We start from the raw sequence: 20,322 nt of genomic DNA, 5'->3' as shown, positions 1-20,322 counted from the left end.
GAGGAAGTATTCTCGCTTGGTTCTTTGTATCAAAGGGTATAAAAACCTTATGCTACCTTAGCTAGAAAATGGCAAGATCAAGCCGGGCGGTGGTGGCTCACGCCTTTAATCGCAGCACTTGGGAGGCAGAGGCAGGCGGATCTCCGTGAGTTCGAGACCACCCTGATCTACAAGAGCTAGTTCCAGGACAGGCTCCAAAACCACAGAGAAACCCTGTCTCGAAAAACCAAAACAAAATTAGAGAGGGAGAGCATTACTCTGGCTGGCTCGATTCAAGGATATGAGATGTAGTCTGTGAAGACGGAATCAGAAACACCCCTCAGCTGAGCAGGAAGGGCTACAGGAGTACCGCCTCTACTATCAGTAGGAAGGGCGGGTAGGTGGATAGCTGCCCTTCTCTCCCCCCCCCCCCCTCAGTGTTCTGAATGCTTGGACGAGGGCACATTGATCATTTGCCAAGTTTTCATGGTGCCCCTTCTTATCAACACATTTATCAGCATGGTTAACGTGCAGGTGGCTGGTAAGAATATGAAGGCTGAGTCACACAAAGCACCGAGGCGTGTCTTACTGCGAACATCAAGTGATTGTTAATGAATATCATTTTAACCGCAGGACAGCAAGGGTAGATGCACTGAACCAACAACCAGCAGATGAACTTGCTAGAGCCGTTTGTGCTCTCACAAGGAATGCAGCCTGCCACTTCTAATTCTCATAGCAAGAAAGGAAAAACAAAACAAAACACGGAGCTCGATGCATGCAGGTGCCTGTGGTTTTCAACCTTGTTTTGTTTTCAGAAGCTTGGGGTAGCAATTTTGGTGAAGGAGAAACAAGGAAGATTCTTTTGTTAATTTTCTTCTCTCATAATTACTTGTTATTCTCTCAACATTCCACTGAAATGCTAGATACAAAGAAGCAATTCAAGAGTGATAACAAGCTGAGCAATGGGGGCGCATGCCTTTAATCCTAGCACTAGGGAGGCAGAGGCAGGCGGATCTCTGTGAGTTCGAGATCAACCTGGTCTACAGAGCTAGTTCCAGGACAGGCCCCAAAGCCACAGAGAAACCCTGTCTTGAAAAACCAAAAAAAAAACCAAAAAAAAAAAAAGAGTGATAACATCAAGATGCCAAAGTCAAAGGCATGTACATTTCATAGCTTTGGTGTGGAGGGTTTTTGTTGTTTTGTTTTTTGTTTGTTTTTGAGACAGGGTTTGTAGGTTGTAACCTTGGCTGTCCTGGAACTAGCTCTGTCCTTTTTAATTCATGGAGGTTTGGCAGGTGGTGCTGTCTACATGCTGAGTGTTACAGCCTGGATGGTACTTCCATCATGGAGTCAGTTGTGCTAAGGTCTTGGAGCCTATTAAGCCTGGGCCTTGTTACCTAACTGATGTCTTACAAGACACTAGTTTGAAAATACAATACTAAATAAAAAAATAGTTTATTATTTAAAAAGAACTTTTCATGCATGCCATAAAATAGCCCAAGCAGAGCTGAAATGTACAAAGTAAAATTGTCCTAAACAGGAAAAAAGAAAAAAAAAACTAAACAACCAAAACCAGAGCTGGGCATGGTGTCGCACGCCTTTCATCCCAGCACTCTGGAGGCAGAGGCAGGTGGATCTCTGTGAGCTCAAGGCCAGCCTGATCTTTCCTCTAGTGAAAATTATTTGCCAGCCAACTCTGCTTGCCACTGTCCAGCCTTCTGGTTTTGCTTCCGCTCTACTTTGCAAGGCTTCATTTGTACCTGTCTCCAAATTTCAGTTAATATTTCAGACTTCAACTTTCAATCCTAATTTATTTTTGACACATGGTCTTGAGTGGCCCAGGCTAACCTTGAATTTTTTCTGCACACAAGGACTCCTAACTCTCCTGTCTTCACCTCCTGATTGTTAAAACTATAGGCATGGGAGACCACATTTGGTTTTACTTAATCTTTGAAAAGTTAATCATTTTCTTTCTAGTGTTATCCTCCATAAAAAAAAAGGATTAATACGGTCTATGATGTTTTTATGACCCAAAGTTAAGGTTTGTTAAAAGTATGTTCACACTTGTGAACAACTATTATGTTCTTTTTTTTTNATTTATTATGTATACAACATTCTGTCTTTATGTCTGCAGGCCAGAAGAGGGCACCAAACCCCATTACAGATGGTTGTGAGCCACCATGTGGTTGCTGGGAATTGAACTCAGGACCTTTGGAAGAGCAGGCAATGCTCTTAACCTCTGAGCCATCTCTCCAGCCCCCAGCTAATATGTTCTTTATCTAACTATCCTACCCTTTTTTTTTTTTAAGACAAGGTTTCAAGCCTTTGAACTTGCCATGGAACTAAAGGTGACCTAAAACTAGAGCTTCTGATCTGGCTCCCTCCGCCCCCCAAGCACTGGGGTTACACAGTATGCATCAGCACACCCAGCTTTAGGTGGTACTGGGGACTGAATCCAGGACTTAGTGTGTGGTCAGCAAGTACTCTATTAATCGAGATACAATCTCAGTGCTTCTGAAAGCACCTCGAAGGTGCCTTCACCAGCAATACAAAGGACCTGGTACACGGTCTCACTTGGGATGAGTACATGATGACCCTAACAATTTCTTCACATAGCAGTTAGACTTACACCTTACACCGTGTCAAGTACCTACCAAGAATCTCGGAGCATGGGGAAAGGTGAAGATGCATACCTGCATGCCTAAGTGAACAGGACATCAACATTCCCAAACTGTACCTGGAGAGAACTGTAATGCAAAGTGCTCTTAGGCAGACATTCCATTTCATAACAGCATGACAACCGCAAACCAAAGAGGTCAGCAAAGAAAAGCACAGGATTTAGGGGGGAGGGGCTGGTATTTTAACCAGCAATGTCACAACTCTAATCTAGGCTTACGTCATTGAATTTCAGATGAGTGTTTGTTAGACTTAAAGTTCATTTAAAGATTAGTATGTTTACAGAACGAGGATAGTAGGAGGCAATTATCTGGATTTGCATAACCTTAAGTAATTTATGCCTAAATGGTAAAGCAAATAGTATGGTAATCTAACACTATTGTTTGGTCAAATTCACATCAAAATGGGCCCCAAGAGTTGAGTAAGTTTTAATTGTAAAATTCTACATACCTGGTTCTGTTCCTATTTTTGCAATACATTTGCTGTAAAATCTTGAGAATCTCATAGGGTGTGTGTGCATGTGACGGTTAGGTAAGTTAGGTTAGTTTCTTTTTTTTCTCTTTCTTTCACAATATTCAGTCCGCGTGTATGCCTGCAGGCCAGAAGAGGGCACCAGACCCCATTACAGATGATTGTGGTTGCCGGGAATTGAACTTAGGACCTTTGGAAGAGCAGGCAATGCTCTTAACCTCTGAGCCATCTATCTCTCCAGCCCTCTTATTTTTTTTTTAATTTAAGATCAATTTACAGAGATTGCTTGCCTCTCCTGGGATTAAAGGCATAGGCCACCACGACAACATGGCTCAGGGATAATTTTAAAATTATTTTTGTCAGGGTGGAACAAACCTTTCATCCCAGGCAGATGCAGGAGGATGGATCTCTGTGAGATGGAGGTTAGCCCATGTTACACAGAGAAACCCTGTCTCGAAAAACAAATTATTAGGGGAGGGTTGTGTGTGTGTGTGCATGCGCGGTATTCTTCCCTCTCCCAACCTCCAGGGCAAAGTAATATACCATACAACTTATTTACTAACCCGATCTTCCTTTTTTGTGCTATGTTTGCTAGGTAGAGGCCATGGACCAATTTCTGGTGTGCTTCCCAGTAGCTGGCCAGCTAGTCTCAGGGATTGGTCTATGTTCCGGAAACGAAATTACATGTACAAACACGCCAAGACATTTTGCGGGGATAGGGTGGGGGAGATTTTGGCATAGAATTCAGGTCCTCACGTTTACCGGCTTAACACTCTCAGCAGCCCCGGGCTTGTTGGTAATAGTAAGTAGTAAAAAGCTTTTCATCTTTTTTTTCTCTTGAATATCTCACCTTTCATTTATATGACGGTCCAAGTTTCACAACGAAAATGTTTTAAAAATAGTTTTATTATGGCTCTTTCTTAACTTCTGTATACGAATGTGCGTCCAAGCGCAGATCAGCGAACAAACTGCTGGAGCAGGCTCTCCCCTTCCACACGTGGGTCTCGAACTCAGTCCATCCGCTTGGCGGGAAGTGCATTTACTCGGTGAGTCACCTCACCTCACCTCACCGAGTTTGGACTCATTGCCATCCCTGTGCAAAGGTGTCTGGGGAAGCCTGCGGCGGGAGGACAGAGAGCTGCCTACGCTCGCGAAAGGCAGACACGGGGAGAGCTGCGTCCGGGTGTCTCCCCCGGAGCCCGCCGGGGGCGACGTCAGCCAGAGACTAACTCAGCAGCGGCCGGACCCAGGTCGCCGCCGCCTCGGCTGTCCTCGGAGTTCCCATGCAACTCCCGCTCTCCGCGGTCTCAGCCCACAGCATCGGAAGACAAACCGAGATCGCCATGCTGCACCCGCGGCCGGGCTACGCTGCACCCGGGCTACGCTGCACCCACGGCGGGCCACGCTGGACCCGCGGCCGGGCCATGCTGCACTCGCGGCCGGGCTATATGCAGCACCGCGGCCGGGCCATGTTGCACCCGCGACCGCGCTATATGCAGCACCGCGGCCGGGCCATGCTGCACCGCGCACCCAGCCACCGATCTAACCCGCTCCCCATAGTAACCCACCGCGGCCGTCCGCTCCTACGCGGGGCCCTTCCGCTTGGGCTCGGCTTCTACTTCCGTTTCCGGTCCCGGCGTCCCTCGGCTCGCCTAGAAGGGCTTTGCATTGTGGGAGCTCCTTCCTTTCTCGCTCCCCGGCCATCTTGGCGGCTGGTCTTGGTGAGTGAGCTCTGCCGGGTGGAGGATCGCTCGGCGCGGGGAGCCCCGCTGCTTAGCGCTTTGCGCTCCCGATGCTAATCCTCTCTTCTGCCCTCTCTGTGTGCTAGGTTGGGGGCCGTCCCGCACCTAAGGCAGGAAGATGGTGGCCGCAAAGAAGACGGTGAGTGAGGCTGCCCGGGCCCGGAAGCCGATTCACGTGGAGAGCCGGGCCTGGGCCGGGGCGGGTGGATGGGAGACCCGTGGTCGTCCGCGTGTCGCCGGCGTGCAGAGAGGCTCACGGTGCCTTAGAGGGTCCAGTTCCCGAAGTTTGGAACCGGGTTTGGTTTTGAGATGGCTGCCCCCGGTTTTCAAGTCTCCGATGTTTGCCTTGTAGAAAAAGTCTCTGGAGTCGATCAACTCTCGGCTCCAGCTTGTTATGAAAAGTGGGAAGTACGTGCTGGGTTACAAACAGACTCTGAAGATGATCAGACAGGGCAAAGCGAAATTGGTGATCCTCGCCAACAACTGCCCCGCCTTGAGGTAATGGAGGGGACCGGAGCGTGTGGGACCAGCGCTGGGAGGAATGGGTTGGATGGCTGCTGCCTGGTGTTTGGACCTCGGTGTGTGTGTGTGTGTGTGTGCTGTAAACGTGCCTTTGAAATGTGTGTGGCAGGAGGAAGACAAACGATACACGTTCAGAAAAGCACTGTCTTAGTTCAGAAAAGTTGTGGCTGTTTTACGGAGCTGAAGGTGTAAGATCACCTGTTCAGCAGTGCCCAGTTTTCTGAACATATGTTTACCCTTGGTTCACTCTGAGCTTGAACCTGGTGAGTGTTGTAAGCAAACTAGAGAAACGTGCCGACTAGAAGCCCCTGGATTTTCTGTGGCACTTGCACCCCTTTTCAGTCTGTCTTGTAGGGCATCTATCCGTAGGGGCAGAATTTGGAGTATTTGGCCTTACTTTAAACCTTTCAGGTGTGTGAGGGATTTTTTGGTTTGTTTATATTTTTTAACTGGTCCCTTATAGTCACAGACATTATTAAATACAAGCTCAGGCCCGGGTACGGGATGGATGGGGTTCAGGTTCCGTTTATTTTATTTCTTTTTTTAAGATTTATTTATTATGTACACAGTATTCTGTCTGCATTTATGCTTGCCAGCCGAAAGAGGACACCATATCTCATTACAGATGGTTGTGAGCCATCATGTGGTTGCTGGGAATTGAACTCAGGACCTCTGGAAGAGGAGCTAGTGCTCTTAACCACTGAGCCATCTCTCCAGCCCCAGGTTCCATTTCTCATAAGCTCCTTTTGGCACTATTGATGGTCTGGAACTTTCACGTTCTAACCGCCTGTGTCCACTGAGCTGGCACTGAAGCTGTTACTCTTCAGGGTGCTAGTGGGTGATTCTACCCTCCACTCTAATTTGTTAGTTAAAATGGTACTTAGTACCTGTTGTTGATTTGACAAATACATAAAGTTTTGGACACTGCTAAGTTTAACATTTTTTTAAAAAGTTTATTTGTAATTGTTTGTGTAAGAGAAGAGTGAATTCCTGTGACCTGGGGAATCAGGAGGGAGGGAGAGAGGGGGGGAAAGAGTGAGTGCACGTGACCTGGGACTCCAGAAGAGGGTGTCAGACCCCCTGGAGGTGGAGTTGTGAGTGCTGGGAACTGAACTTGGGGCTTTGGTAAGGAAGGAATACCTCCAGCTTTGTCTGAGCTATTTATTCACATTGACTTTTGAATGTCTGTCTTACCATACCCTTTTCTGCTAACCTGGATACTCATAGTTTTTAAGTACCTTACACATCTTAGACCTATTTAGTAGTTTGAAACGTGAATACCACATACTTGGAATTGAACACCACCCAAACCAACTAGGTATTTATAAGCTTTACTTGGAAGTGATCAGTTACTGTTAAAAGCCTCATCAGTTTGTGGTAACAGTCTATCAGTATCTTGATATGGCATTTTATTTTGCTTTTTTGTTCCCAAAGGAAATCTGAAATAGAATACTATGCCATGTTGGCTAAAACTGGTGTCCATCACTACAGTGGCAATAACATTGAGTTGGGCACAGCGTGTGGAAAATACTACAGAGTATGCACACTGGCCATCATTGACCCAGGTATGCTTTTTAAATCATACAATATTTATACAACAGTGCTTCTAGTAAATCTCTGTGGCTTGGGAATAAACAGTTTGGGGCGAGTGCCTGCAAGTACCGTCTTGTGCTTTGAGTTTAGGGTCAGTGCCTTGCAGAGCACTGCGAATCTTCTCGCTGTTCTGGTTCTGTGATAACCAGGGCAGGCTAGACATTCGCTACAGGAAGGCCATGCATGTGTCCCCAGACCTAGGTCTGTACCTAGGCCTGGTTTTCTAAATGCTGGTGACAAGACCAGTCTGATTGGTTATGTGTGTTCTGTGTTTTCCTAGGGTGGTTGAGATTAGATTCTAAGGTATTTTTAATTGGTCTCAAGAATGACAGCAGCCGCCGTAATAATCTGTGGATAGGGGCTAATCTGACTCCTTGACTTAAGAACACGTAGCCACGCTAAGGAAGTTCTGTGATTACCAGTTGCCATTACATGAATTGTAAAACTATTATTTTTTATTTTTTAGGTGATTCTGACATTATTAGAAGCATGCCAGAACAGACTGGTGAAAAGTAAAAAGTTTTTCTTTAATAAAACTTTACCCAGAGCTCTTTTAAAAACTGTGTCCGTTTGGATTGTTTTCTTCCTAGTTTTTGGTTCTCTTACCTTGAAGGTAGGATTAGTCATTGAAACCAAATGTCCAATTTGCTGGGTTTTTTTCTTTTGCTAAAGTAGTACACTATTTGTGTAAAATGTGGGATCAAAAGTGGTTTTTTTGTTTTTCGAGGCAGGGTTTTTCTGTAGCTTTGGAGCCTGTCCTGGAACTGCCTCCCAAGTGCTGGGATTAAAGGCATGCACCACCACTGCCCAGCCCAGAAGTGTTTCAAAGTTTGGATTTCCAGTGTTGAAATACATTCACTCTTGTGTTCATTTAATATGTATCTAATCAGAAGGCCGTGTTTTTGGTACTTTCTGTGGGTGGGTGTGTTTCAAGTTTCATAACTACCTTCTGTACCTAACGGTTAAGTACCAAGGCACGACCTCTCACTTTAACCTAGAATTTGGCAATTCTAGCTAATTTAGCCAGGCAGCTTCTTCTGCATCCTGTGTGTCTCCTGAGAGATGGCAATGCAGGCTGGGTACCCTGCACATCCACCATTGTATGTGGGTGCTGGAGCTTCTGAGTGTCAGCCCGCAGATTTGCACAGGAAGTGCCTTGCTATACAGCTGTTATTCCCAGCCCCTGTAAAGACAGGTTTGTGATTTTAGTCTCGGTATCTATTGTGTATTTGGATATATTTGCGAGGCATTGGTGTAGCAAGACCTGTGATTGACAAAGCTGTGTAGCACGGGGAGGAGTGCTGTTTGAGGTGCTAACCATCTAGAGTACACAGGTCTTCCGAGCTTGCGTGGAAAGGAGTCTCAGACAACCCCAGAGTGAGCCTGGGTCCTTAACTGATCAAGTATCAGGCTATCCAGGAGGGTATTCTGTCATTCAGCTCCAAAACGTGATAGTTGGGATTTTGGACAAAGTACATTGCAGCCTGGTACGGATGCCCTGTGTAATCTAAGCTTTTGAAGGAAGCTTTAGGAGTATCAGAAAGGCTTCCCCAATGCTCTCCTTCCATCCACTCAGTTTTTTTGTGATTGAAGAGTGAGACATAGGAGTTGAGGATGCTTTCTGTGTGTTGTCCAGAGTCAGAGTGGACTTGCCTTAATAGTACATAGCTGGGCGTGTCTCCCACTGTGACAGGTGAGACTGGTTTACCTAAGGTGGATATGCTTTGGAGAGTGACCTTACCTTCGTTATTATGTCTCCGTTTGGGAGCAGCAGTAACTGCAGGGAACCAACCAGTCTCATTTCTGCTTCTATCTGATTGTGCACCAGTTGTTCCCATCCCCACCCCCAGACGTTTTGGTTTGATTTTTTTTCTGAGGCAGGGTTTCTCTGTAAAACTGTCCTGACTGTCCTGGAACTCACTGAGATTGCCTGCCTCTGCCCCCGAGTGTGTAATTAAAGGTGTGCACCTCCACTCTCACCCCTGATTTCACACTAGGATGTTTCCAGGTTAAGGTACTGGCTGAGTTGGATTTTAAGTGTTCTAAATTCTTGGTGGTGTGCTCAAAATCAGGTATTAGGTCTTTTATATACATCATTAGGTCTGCCTTTTAGAGCTATTTCCATGGTTCAGAGTGTTTCAGTTTAATTCTTAATGGTAAACTGGAGAATCCCAAAGCACAAGTTCTGAGGTACTATCTTGTGGGGTTTGTATGCAGTTAGTGACTTGGCTACAGGCATTTAGAATGTTTCTTTAATGCATGGTTTCTAGGGCTTTGTAGGTAGTGATTATGTGGTATAAGATTTGGCTTTAATTTACACATTTTTTTGTCTACTCATTTTGTCTGCAAGAAGTGTTAAAAATGAAGAGGAAAGTTTAAAGCCAGCTGATAGGAAACACCTTGGGTGTGTTTGTGGGAAAGCTGGTAAGTGCCGTTGTGCTGTGGCTGCTGGGAAAGAACCCAGATCAGAATCGGGTTGCTCTAATGTGAGGGAGTGCCGGGAATTTTAGCCCAGTGGACTTGTGGAGGTGGAGACAAGTGTCAAAGAAGTTGAGATGTTGAGGGGGCTGGAGAGATGTCTCAGCGGTTAAGAGCATTGCCTGCTCTTCCAAAGGTCCTGAGTTCAATTCCCAGCAGCCACATGATGGCTCACAACCATCTGTAATGAGGTCTGGTGCCCTCTTCTGGCCTGCAGACATACATGTAGACATGTATACATAATAAATAAAGTTGATGTTGAGTAAAATTGCAAGCAACACTCTGTGGCAGATGAACAAACTGTCTGACACAATTTGAGCTTGCTATAGCAAGAAAGTCTAACCTATTCCGGTGTTCTCTTCCTTGTGAGACAAGCCGTTATATAGGCTCAAACAATATTTTAAGAAACAAATCCCAGTTATGGAATTGGGACAATAGCCAACAGTATATGATGAAGAAACACATTTTAGGCTAGTCATGGATGGAGCTAGCTGTATAACGTGGAAGGAAGATTGTCATGTTTCATGGGAAGATTTTCTCCGGTTCGTCTTGGAACTTGGCTGTGCTTTTTCCTATGGTGACAGGTTTTCTGCTCCCATCCTGGACTTGTATTTGGAGGACCTAGGTGCCATCTAGGTTGTTAAAAATGAGGGCTCCCCCCTCCCACTTTTTTTTGTTTTTTTCCAAGACAGGGTTTCTCAGTAGCTTTGGAGCCTGTCCTGGAACTCTTGTAGACCAGGCTGGCCTCGAACTCACAGAATCCACCTGCCTCTGCCCCCAAATATCTAGTACATTTACCACTTAATTTGCTGTCTCCCATCTGGTTCAGAGAGGACGAATTCATTCTGTCTTCATCTGCTCAGTATAAGCCCCATCTAGTGAGGCACTGACTGCTGCAGATATCACTGGTGATACCGAGCATTTAAAACACTGGCGAAGGGGGGCTTGCAACCCTCTCCTACAACCTGGGCACCTGCATACACGGCATTTGCTTACACATGTGCCTAAGAATTGTTTTTAGATTTATGAGTATGCGTGCTTGGCTTGCAGTTATACTGCACGCATTCCTGGTGCTCCTGGAGGCCAGTAGAGGGCATCAGCTCCTGGAACAACTTAATGGATGGCTGTGAGCTGCCACGTGTGCTGGAGAACAACCTGAGTCAACTGTGAGAACAAGGGATCTCTATTGCTGGGCCATTTCTAGGACAAAGACTTGTTTAGTGTTGCCCACATGCATTTAAGTGCTCCATGTGCATGCCCATGGAACTGCAGTTAGAGGTGGTTGGGACTCATGGGTTCTCAATACTGAGTCTGGGTCTTCTGCAAGAACACCAAGTGCACTTAGCCACCAAGCCATCTCCAGTCTTGTTTTTAAAAAATGTATATGAGAAATGTGTTGCGGGATGGTGATAGCATTTGCTTTTACTCCCAGCCTTTGGGAGGCAGAGGCAGGTGTTCCAGGACAGCCAAAGCTATAAAGGGGAACCCTGTCTCATCCAACAAATAATGCTAGATGTGAATGTACCCAATTCTCAACCCAGCAAGACAGTGCTGTGAACCTGATGTTACAGATGAATACAGGCTTACAGAATCAGCTTTGAAATGGAATACAAAATGCTTAACCAGTTGCCAGTGCAGCTGGCAAGCCCAATGCTGACAACACTTATGCAGACAATAACAAAGCTAAGTATCTTGGATTAAACTACATAATTTAGACATTCATTAAAACTTTTATAAACAACTTATACACAAGCACCACACATTGAAAAGAACAAGTTAATTTTAAAAAAGCCCCATGTGTCTGTTTATGCATGCCCATTGGGTCCCTTGTAGCTGGAGTTGGGACTGAACTCGGCTGCCTGACGTGGGACCTGATCTGTAAAACATGAGGCCTTGGCTGTAGGCCTTTGTTTCTCATGAAGCCTTCCTGTGTTGTGTGTGGTTGTGCCACTAGAGGGAGCCAATAAAGGCCAGGCAGTATGGGGCATGGCCTCTCCCTCAATCTTTGTCGTGAAAACGTTTATCCTGAGTTAGAACATTTACACCTGGCAAGATTCTTAAGATGGAGGCCTAGGAAATCACTGCACTCAGCTCTCCTGTGGGAGGACATTTGATGAGAACAAAGTATCCGTATTTTGGCAAAGCAAATGATGGGAAGCTGTTACTTGTTAGCTGTCTTGAAGTCGTCTGCACATACATATACATCTCCTTGAGCGGCTGATTGTCTGCTAGTTCATAGAAATTACTGAAATGCTAGACTTTTGTCTTTGGATTTTTTTTTTCTGGTAGGATCAGACTGTCTGAACTCATGAAGGTATACCTGCCTCTGTCTCCCAGATTGTCATTGACTTTTAAAATTGATTTGAGGGCTGGGACGTGACTCAGAGAGTGGTTTCCTCACTTGCATAATCTTCGGCACCACATAAATCGGGTGTGGCGGCACATTTCTGTAATCCCAGCACTCAGGTGAGGCTTGAGGACAGCCTGGGATACATGCGATACTGTTTAACAACAACAAAAAATTAGTTTGGGGTTTCACTGGCTTGGTAGGGATTTTGGAATACGAATAGCATCTCTGTGGTATGGACTACCCAGTGACTCAGTTCTGATGTTTAGGCTATTTCTAACTTGTCGCTTTTGTACCCTAGTGACTCTGCAGGTCTCTCTTGTGTATTTTTTTTTTTTTTTTTATGTTCGAGACAGGGTTTTTTTGTAGCTTTTTGGTTCCTGTCCTGGAACTAGCTCTTCTAGACCAGAGATCCGCCTGCCTCTGCCTCCCGTGTGCTGGGATTAAAGGCGTGTGCCACCACTGCCCAGCTTTCTCTTGTGTATGTTAAGAGCTATTTGGGGGCTGGAGAAATGGAGCACTGACTGTTCTTCCAGAGGTCCTGAGTTCAATTCCCAGCAACCACATGGTGGCCCAAGGCCACCTATAATGAGATCTGGTGCCCTCTTCTGGCATGCAAGCATACATGGAAGGAATGTTGTATACATAATAAATAAATAAATCTTTAAAAAAAAATTAAAAAAGAGCTATTTGGTTTGAACTAAATAGTATGGCAGCTGCTACCATTACAAGTCTCTATTTCCAGAGCCTGCCCATGTACACTCCCTAGCAGCCTGTAAGAACCTGTATTTCAGCATTGGTAGTCACCACTAGACAGTGGTCGTACCAAGCTCACGAGCTAAAAAAAATAATATTTAAACTTGTTTCTATTTTGGGGGGTGTGATCTTTTTGTCATGTGTGCATATTTTATATTTAAAGCTACAGTGAGACTGGGCTTGGTGCCGCATGCCTGTACTACCTGCCAGTGCAGTGGAGCAGGAGAATGGAGAGTTATAAGCAGCCTGAGTTACAGCCCTACAGTGAGACTGGGCTTGGTGCCGCATGCCTGTACTACCTGCCAGTGCAGTGGAGCAGGAGAATGGAGAGTTATAAGCAGCCTGAGTTACAGCCTCAGCAAATTCGAGACCCCATCTCATTTAAACTAGGAATTTTACTCAACATCATTTTCTGGAGTGGTGAGTTTTAATGTGTAAGAATTCAACTCATTGCAGAACATAGGTCCCATGACTTTATGCATACGTCCATATACATCAAGGTACATTCCAGTACAAAAACATTAGCAATTTGTGGGGTCCGTTTTCTGAAGAACTGTCAAATGAGATTTCAGTGCTAAGGCAGGAAGGCAGAAGAAAGTTGTACCCACAGCAGATCACAGAACACGAGACAGCTCATTTTTTTCTCAGGGTAAACTCACTTTAGGTTTCAGAAGGACACCTCCCCCCTTAGTGTCTCCATTTTCTCTTTGTAAAGCAATCCAGTGTCTTCTGTACTGGTTGTGGTTTGCTTTACAGCTTAGAGATTTGACTATGGTTGAGCTTTGAGGCTCCACCACTTTTTTTGAAATCTTTTTATGATGTATAAACACACGACAGCATTTCTAGTCTTCATCTGTATCGTAGGCGGTTTTCCAAGGCTTCCATTCTCTGAGTCATTTCTTCTAGTAAATCTCATTAAGGAAGAGGAACCTGGATGCCTGTTTTAACTTACAATCAAGTACAACTTGAAATGATTACTAAAAGTTATTTTAAAAAGACTTTGGGCTTAAAAGCAAACTATCTCATATTTTAAAACCCGTATACATTTATAGTGATTCATTTAGCATGCCATTAAGACAATATATTTAAAAAATTCATGTTAAGCTCATTTTCATATTTATTATGTGTATGGTATTCTGTTTGTGTGTATGCCTAACGGCCAGAAGAGGGCGCCAGACCTCATTACAGATGGTTGTGAACCACCATGTGGTTACTTGGAATTGAACTCAGGACCTTTGGAAGAGCAGGCAATGCTCTTAACCACTGAGCCATCTCTCCAGCCCCCTTAAGCTCATTTTCAAAACATCAAAGCCAGATATTTCAGTTTGAATTTGGGTTTTCTTTAAGATTTTCCAAAAATGTTTTCTAACTACACCCATGTTGCTTATAACTTACCATAGTGCTACTCTGGGAGCCAAAACTGATTTGGGAAATATATAAAGAAAAGGATCGTGCCTTACAGGGTAACGGGAAGTCAGCAGAGAGGTGTGGAATAGGGTTCATTGATGGCAGACCAAGAGCTGAGGTGCAAGTGGCCTTGAATGCTCTTTCACAGCCTTCAGAAGGGGTAGAGAGGGACGGGAAGAAACTAGTTAAGTATTTAAACCCCGCAATTCCTATCTGCTCCCACGACAGAGTGACAGTTTTATCTGTGTCATTTACTGTCAGGAAGACTTATTCCACATAGAGGACCAATCCCTCTTTCCCATCCTTACAGGAAGGATTGCGTGTTCTTGGTAAGCCTGTTGGCACGGGTAGTTCAGAATTAAGCTATTTCTCTGTGGACTAGTTGATGCTCCCTGAGATCCATATCAGCCAGCTTCAGTAAGCTTACTGTAATTTTACATTCAGAGCAGCTAGCAATGCGTTCAGTGTGTAAAAGCACCCATTACTGTCATCCCGGAGCATTCCTGTTTAAATGAGTCACTCCACTTTGTTCCCTTGGTAGAATTTTTCATCTCTTAAAGAGTGCTGATATAAGGGATCTCGGCTGCCAAGAAGAAAAGGGAAACACCCTGTTCTTCAAAATCTGCACATGCATGCAGCTTCTGTATGGTTAGGTTAGGGTTGAAGGTTTAGAGATTAAACTGAACCTCTTTATTCTACAACACACTTTGCCTAGACCTGCATTCCTAGTGTTTATCCACTAGAGTTAAGTGCCTCCCCACTTAAGCTTTATATACTGCCTGATGCCCTTAATTCTGCCCTTCTTATCCTAGCCAGCAGATGACAGCTTGACCATGGCCACTAAGCTTGGCTTGACTTCCACTATCGACACTGATGAGGCTGCTGTTGTAGAAAGGGCCTTTCCTGGTTCAGCGTTGCTGGCTTTGCTGATGAAGTCTGCACAGTTATCTGTAAAGTTTTGCTACTATGCTTTGCTTTGCATACAGAGCATCTGTTGAAAAAGGATATAGCGCTGGGTTAGTTTTCTTACTTCTTCATTTGCAAGGTTCTGGAACATTATAAGGTTTTCACATTTGCATTGGTCTTGGCTTTCTTCCAAAGGACTTCCTGAGGAAGCAGATGGAAAGAGTTCACCTCTGTCTTTCATGCACTTCCCAGACACAATAATGGTACTGAGTCAGAACACAGTAAACCATAATGGAAGAAATGCTCAGCCTCTTCCACGCATCCAGACCCAGGGAAGTAGGTACTGGGAACGGGGCTTTCGCTGCACACTGGGAGTCAAGACTACTGCTTCTTTTAGTTTAGCTTTTACTTATTTACTTAATTTCCTCTTTTTTTCCCTACTTTAAGTCTGTTGGCAAGCTGAAAGGCTGCTGTAACTTATCTGGAAGTGATATTTCAATTGGAATTACCTGAAGACTTTGTTGAGTGGGAAAGCTTTTGTGTAGACCGTGAAAGATTGTCTTCTTCAAACAGATATCTATGCTGCACTGCAAAATTAGAACAGGAAAGTAGGTCTCGGATATTTATGGTGATTGGCTCAGATTCTGTAAGGAGAGAAAACCGAATTCAAACCTGCTTCATGCTCTTGTGGTTTAAAGCAGGCACCAGCTGGTGCAAGGCATTGGGTATTCCTCGGTAGAGAGCCTTGCTTTGAAATATTCTGTGACGTAAGCTGTCAGGATAGGTGGTAGCCGCCAAATTTGGCGTCAAGGACAGCAACTCCCTTAGCTGGCATTTAAATCTATGGTCACTTTACAGCTTGTATCTGCAGGGAGACTGAAATGAAGCTTCTGCTTCAGTGAGGGCGGATCAGACGGCCTTTGGAAGCTCACCTGTTGGCTGGTGGACCTGCTTTGGTGGTTCCCCTGCTGGGGAGTCCTGTCTTCCATCAGAGTCTTCTAGAGCTGGGAGGAAAGAGATGGCCAAAGGGAGTGACGGTTTCACACACGCTCTTTAGAACACTGCTAGAACCCAGGTCTTTTGGTGATACTTGGTAACACCAAAGATTCTGTGATGTATGACCATGGTGGAACAGTTCTCTCTCTGAAGAGAACATAAATTGCATCTAAAGAATGCTCCCCTCCCCATACCATGTCAAGGAAGGGAGGCAGAACAAGTTTCTGAAAGATACTTGTGTAATCCCTTCAGCCCTACCTGTGACATTTCCCTGGAAATGAAAGAGCCAAAATGTGCTCCCCGCTTTGGATCTGGAAGCCTTTCCCCCTGCATCTCCCCTTCACCCCAGGAGAGAAATAAGACATCGTGGGCTGCATTTTAAGTGTGTCTGAACCCAGGATGTGAATAAAAGGGGAAGTGGTGGAATCCCTATGTAAGCATAACTGGATTAATAAGTGAACTGGAGAAACTACACAAAATGTCTGGATTTTTTTTTTTTTTTTTAGACAGGGTTTCTCTGTGGCTTTGGAGCCTGTCCTGGAACTAGCTCTGTATAGACCAGGCTGGTCTTGAACTCACAGAGATCCGCCTGCCTCTGCCTCCTGAGTGCTGGGATTAAAGGTGTGCTCCACCATCACCCGGCTAAAATGTCTGGAATCTAAAGGACAGTCGTATTTTTTAAATAGAAGTCTCCTCAGAAAGGTATTTTTTAGGTGAGCTTATAAGGATAGATATCACCTTCCACAAATACCCTGAAATAGTACTTCTGTTCTGGTTTCTTTAATAGTGCCTTCTTGCTTAAATGATCCCTTCTCTAGGTTTGATGAGGATTAAAAATGACATGTTAAGACATTTGGCACAGAGTTGGTGCTGAAGACATAGAAGCTATCATCTTTGTCTTCACCTCGCCTGCATTTTCTTGTCACCTGTCTTGGCCAGCAGGGTGGTATTTTCTGAGGCCCTGTGGCCAAGGTCTGCCCTAGCTACACTTTACAGTACCCTGTGGCTGAGGCCTACCCTCGCCACGCTCTACAGTACCCTGTGGCTGAGGCCCACCCTAGCTACACTCTACAGTACCCTGTGGCCGAGGCCTACCCTCGCCACGCTCTACAGTACCTTCACAGATGCCTTGCTTCAGCTTTTCACTGATCTCGCCCATTGTGCTGAAGTCCTCTGCGTAGAAGAGATGCTTGTCCGTGGGTTCAGAGGCAATCTCCTGTAGTTCTTCCTCAATGGCTTTTCCTACCCCAACAGCATACACAGTGATACCTAGGCAACAGGAATTGTGATAAGATACAGTTGTACTCCCAGGGTCTGGACATTGTACTGTGCTCAATGCCAGTGAGATGCTAAGTGATGTGATTCGAAGCATCAATATCAACACCTCTTTATGTTTTTCAACATTTTTGTCTCTGACCTATGAACAGGAGATAGATACGGCACCTAGAAGAGGATAGATGCTGTTGGTTAGCTCTGGAGAGGGCCGGGTCACAGATGTGCAGCTCTATCATGTTGCCTTCTGGAAAGTGGGGAAAGTGTCTCACAGCTTACTAAAATGAGAGGTTTTCTGGGAAAACTCTAAGCAGGTCAAATCATGACCTTATTAAAAACTAGGCTCTTACCATATAGTTAAGGCTGGGCTGGAACTGGTAGTTCCCCTGCCTCAGCCTTCTGAGTGCATGGAAGGAGAAGAATTTTAAGTGTTTGGGGGTCCAGTGGAGTTGCCTTCTGCCCACCTCTCTTAGGGGGTGAGGGGCACCGTCTTGAGCAGAAATGGGAGCAATTAGTCAGCAGTGAGATAAGGAATGTCGATAAAATGGACTCTTTCATAAGGGCTGGATGGGAACTGTCAGCCTTTTCGATGGGGAATGGAGTTTCCTTCACTCCTGTCTTTGCAGGTTGGGCAAGTGTCTGTTGAACATCTATGCATCTGGCTCATCTAGGCACTAGGTCTATGACTCTTGGGTGAGGTGGTCTACCTTCCCTTATCCTCTTAGGGCACCTTGAGCAAACACTCTGAAGTCGTGAAGTCTTTAGACAGAAGAGTGTGGCTCTTGACTGCTGGGGAGGTCAAAAGCCAAGATGGATGTTAGAGCCAATTCATGATAATGCCCATTTCCTCTGTTGAGACGAGAAAACTCAAGGCTACAAAGCAGTTTGCTTGTAAGCCCAAACTCCTTAGCACTGAAGGCACTATCAGGTGTCCTAAGTGGATCAAAAGTATATTCACCTGGTAGCTTGTGTTTGTAGTCTGAGCACTAGGAAGGCTGAGGCAGGAGGACTGCTATGAGTTTAAAGTCATCCTTTAACATGCTACATAGTGTGCTTGAGGTCAGCCTGGGCTAGAAAGATCCTGGTTTGAAAAAAAATGTGTATGTGTGTCAGTAAAGTTGCCACCAGAAATCCATTAAAAAAATCTTCGGGTGACCCTGTAGGGGACCAGACTGCTGGACCAGCTGCATGATGTAGTTAAACAGCACAGGCTGAGGTGATTGCGCTGGAGGTCACACACTGAGCACTAAATCCTATTACTCAGGTTGGAATATTTTACTGAGTGTCTTCAGGGTCCCATTACAGCCTCTAGATGGCAGTCTAGTCAAGGTGATTTTTAATGGCAGTTGCCACACTGACTTTCTGTACTCAGACTCCTAAGGCCAGCTATGAATCTAAAAGACCAGAACTTTGGGTAATATAAACCACAACACCACCCCGTATTACCATTGGCCTTGGCTTTGCTGGCCCACTCGGAGACGTCGTCCTGAGCCCGTCCATCGGTGAACACAATGGCTACTCTGGGCACCCGGGTAGAGAGGGGCCTGGCCCCTTCTACTTGGGTAAAACTTCTCTCAAACATGTGTTTCAAGGCCAGTCCAGTCATAGAGCCTTTGCCCATGTATTTCATGTGGACCACAGCTTTCTTCATGTCCTTGGCTGAGCTGAAGTCCCTCAGGGTAAACTCCGTGCGGACCTGTGTGGAATACTGCAGCAGCCCCACCCGAGCCGCTTTGGGGGAAACCGCCAGGGAATCTATAATCCCAGTGACAAAATGCTTCACGATCTCAAAATTGTCTTCTCCGAGACTCTTGGACCCATCAATCACAAAGACTAGGTCAATTGGGCCCTCAGTGCATCCTATAGGGACAGAAGGAAAGGTGGCATGGTTACAATGTTAGAGATCAGCCACATTCAAAAGTATAAAGAAGCCTTGCAGCGACTGCATACAGCATGGTAAAGAACCAGAGCAGTGGTTCTCAACATTGCTAATGCTAAGACCCTTTAATACAGTTCCTCGTGTTGTGGAGACCTCCAACCAGAAAGTTATTTTTGTTGTTATTTCATAACTGTAATTTTACTACTGTTAGGAGTTGTAATGTAAATATCTGTGTTTTCCAATGGTCTTGGCAACCCATGTGAAAGAATCAATTGACTCCTAAAGGGGTTGCTACCCACTAGCCGACTATACCAAGGCAGTCCTTTTTGCTTTGTTGCGGGAGGCAGATAGATAAACACAATAACTGATATATAGTATTTTGACTGCCAGTTGAGATGATTAATTTTTCCTCGGCCATTACTTCTCCCAAGAAGCTTCCGCAGTAACCCAGCTTGTGTCAGCTATTCTCTGAATAAAAATCCCAACACATTAGTTTATTCAATCAAAATCAAGTTTCTGAGTATTTGCTTTGTGAAAGGCAGTGGACTCAGCAGGATTATGATAATGACTAACAGAAAATATCTGACACCTTGTTGCTTAAATCCACTGTGTCCGAAGCTGTATCCATGTGGGAGGATAATTATTTAACAATGGGTCTTTCTCCCTTAGTCTAGATTGTCCTTCAGTAGATACTATGTGTCATTTATTTTTGTAGCCATAATGTTTGGCACACAGTAAATACTTAATACATTATTACTGGCAGAATAAAAGAACAGAGTGGTATGTATCCATTAGGTAGTACAATTTAAGTATCCCACTGACTTACTAAGGCTTAAAAATGTATGATTTGCTGAATTCTTTACCCAAACCAAGGCTTTTCGGGCACCTTTGATGGTTGACAGTAAAAAGTGAAAATGTTTTATGCAAATATGTAGGGAATTTGGATGCCGAGAGACTTTGTTCTGTAGGGCTGCATAAGAGAATTGTAACAATGCTAAATGAATGATCTCATTTCAAACAATCTACGGTATGTTATTATAATATTCTCTTTTATATATCAAGCAGCTGTCTAATCTTTCAAAGAGAAGCACAATAATAAAGCAAGTAAAGATATACATATGCAAAAATACTTCTGTGCCCGGCCAGCAGAATATGCTAATGGGAGTGTGCACGTGTGTGTGTGTGTGTGTGTGTGTGTGTGTGTGTGCGCATTGGGGTTGGATTCTTTATTTCATTAAGTGCTTGTCCTAATTAGTCAATCTATTGATTCTTTAGCCATGGAAGGGAAATCAGGAAAG

General features: G+C 44.8%; 2 protein-coding genes and 2 non-coding genes across 5 annotated transcripts in view; 3 read left to right on the top strand and 1 right to left on the bottom strand.

The window, feature by feature from the left end:
* The first annotated feature begins 4,828 nt into the window (after window positions 1–4,828).
* Window positions 4,829–7,546, top strand: Rpl30 (ribosomal protein L30). The gene is made up of 5 exons (XM_050162511.1): window positions 4,829–4,847; window positions 4,955–5,007; window positions 5,221–5,366; window positions 6,825–6,955; window positions 7,450–7,546. Exons 2-5 carry the CDS (start codon window positions 4,987–4,989, stop codon window positions 7,497–7,499), a joined length of 348 nt encoding a protein of 115 aa, XP_050018468.1. The 5' UTR covers window positions 4,829–4,847; window positions 4,955–4,986; the 3' UTR covers window positions 7,500–7,546.
* On the top strand, window positions 7,094–7,225 carry LOC126514528 (small nucleolar RNA SNORA72). Its single transcript, XR_007595600.1, has one exon. It is a non-coding gene; the product is annotated as a small nucleolar RNA SNORA72 (small nucleolar RNA).
* Window positions 7,547–9,733: 2,187 nt separating the features above from the next.
* Window positions 9,734–9,858, top strand: LOC126514534 (small nucleolar RNA SNORA28). The gene has a single exon (XR_007595601.1). It is a non-coding gene; the product is annotated as a small nucleolar RNA SNORA28 (small nucleolar RNA).
* A 3,111-nt stretch (window positions 9,859–12,969) lies between these two features.
* The window catches only part of Matn2 (matrilin 2), a 103,568-nt gene continuing 96,215 nt past the window's right edge, over window positions 12,970–20,322 (bottom strand). The window contains exons 14-19 of one of the 2 annotated variants that reach the window (XM_050162344.1): window positions 18,592–19,005; window positions 16,990–17,142; window positions 15,810–15,881; window positions 15,387–15,464; window positions 14,980–15,078; window positions 12,970–13,469 (exon numbers count right to left, since the gene is read on the bottom strand). In XM_050162344.1, the coding sequence (XP_050018301.1) occupies window positions 13,414–13,469; window positions 14,980–15,078; window positions 15,387–15,464; window positions 15,810–15,881; window positions 16,990–17,142; window positions 18,592–19,005 (872 nt within the window). In that variant the 3' untranslated portion in view covers window positions 12,970–13,413. Of the gene's footprint in view, window positions 13,470–14,979; window positions 15,079–15,386; window positions 15,522–15,809; window positions 15,882–16,989; window positions 17,143–18,591; window positions 19,006–20,322 lie in introns of both variants that reach the window. The other variant, XM_050162338.1, reaches the window with a different exon arrangement.

This window comes from Alexandromys fortis, unplaced genomic scaffold (genome assembly GCF_014885135.2).
Source record: "Alexandromys fortis isolate MF-2015 unplaced genomic scaffold, M_Fortis_MF-2015_v1.1 scaffold_17, whole genome shotgun sequence".
In the NCBI taxonomy this organism is placed as follows: Eukaryota; Metazoa; Chordata; class Mammalia; order Rodentia; family Cricetidae; genus Alexandromys; species Alexandromys fortis.
The sequence above is the reverse complement of the archived record's forward strand: the minus strand, read 5'-3'. Positions and strand labels throughout refer to the sequence as shown.

Coding starts and splice junctions, on each gene's coding strand:
- Rpl30 (XM_050162511.1), top strand. CDS start 4,987: ATGGTGGCCGCAAAGAAGACG. Junction 5,008..5,220: donor TGGTGGCCGCAAAGAAGACG/GTGAGTGAGGCT, acceptor TTTGCCTTGTAG/AAAAAGTCTCTGGAGTCGAT. Junction 5,367..6,824: donor AACAACTGCCCCGCCTTGAG/GTAATGGAGGGG, acceptor TTGTTCCCAAAG/GAAATCTGAAATAGAATACT.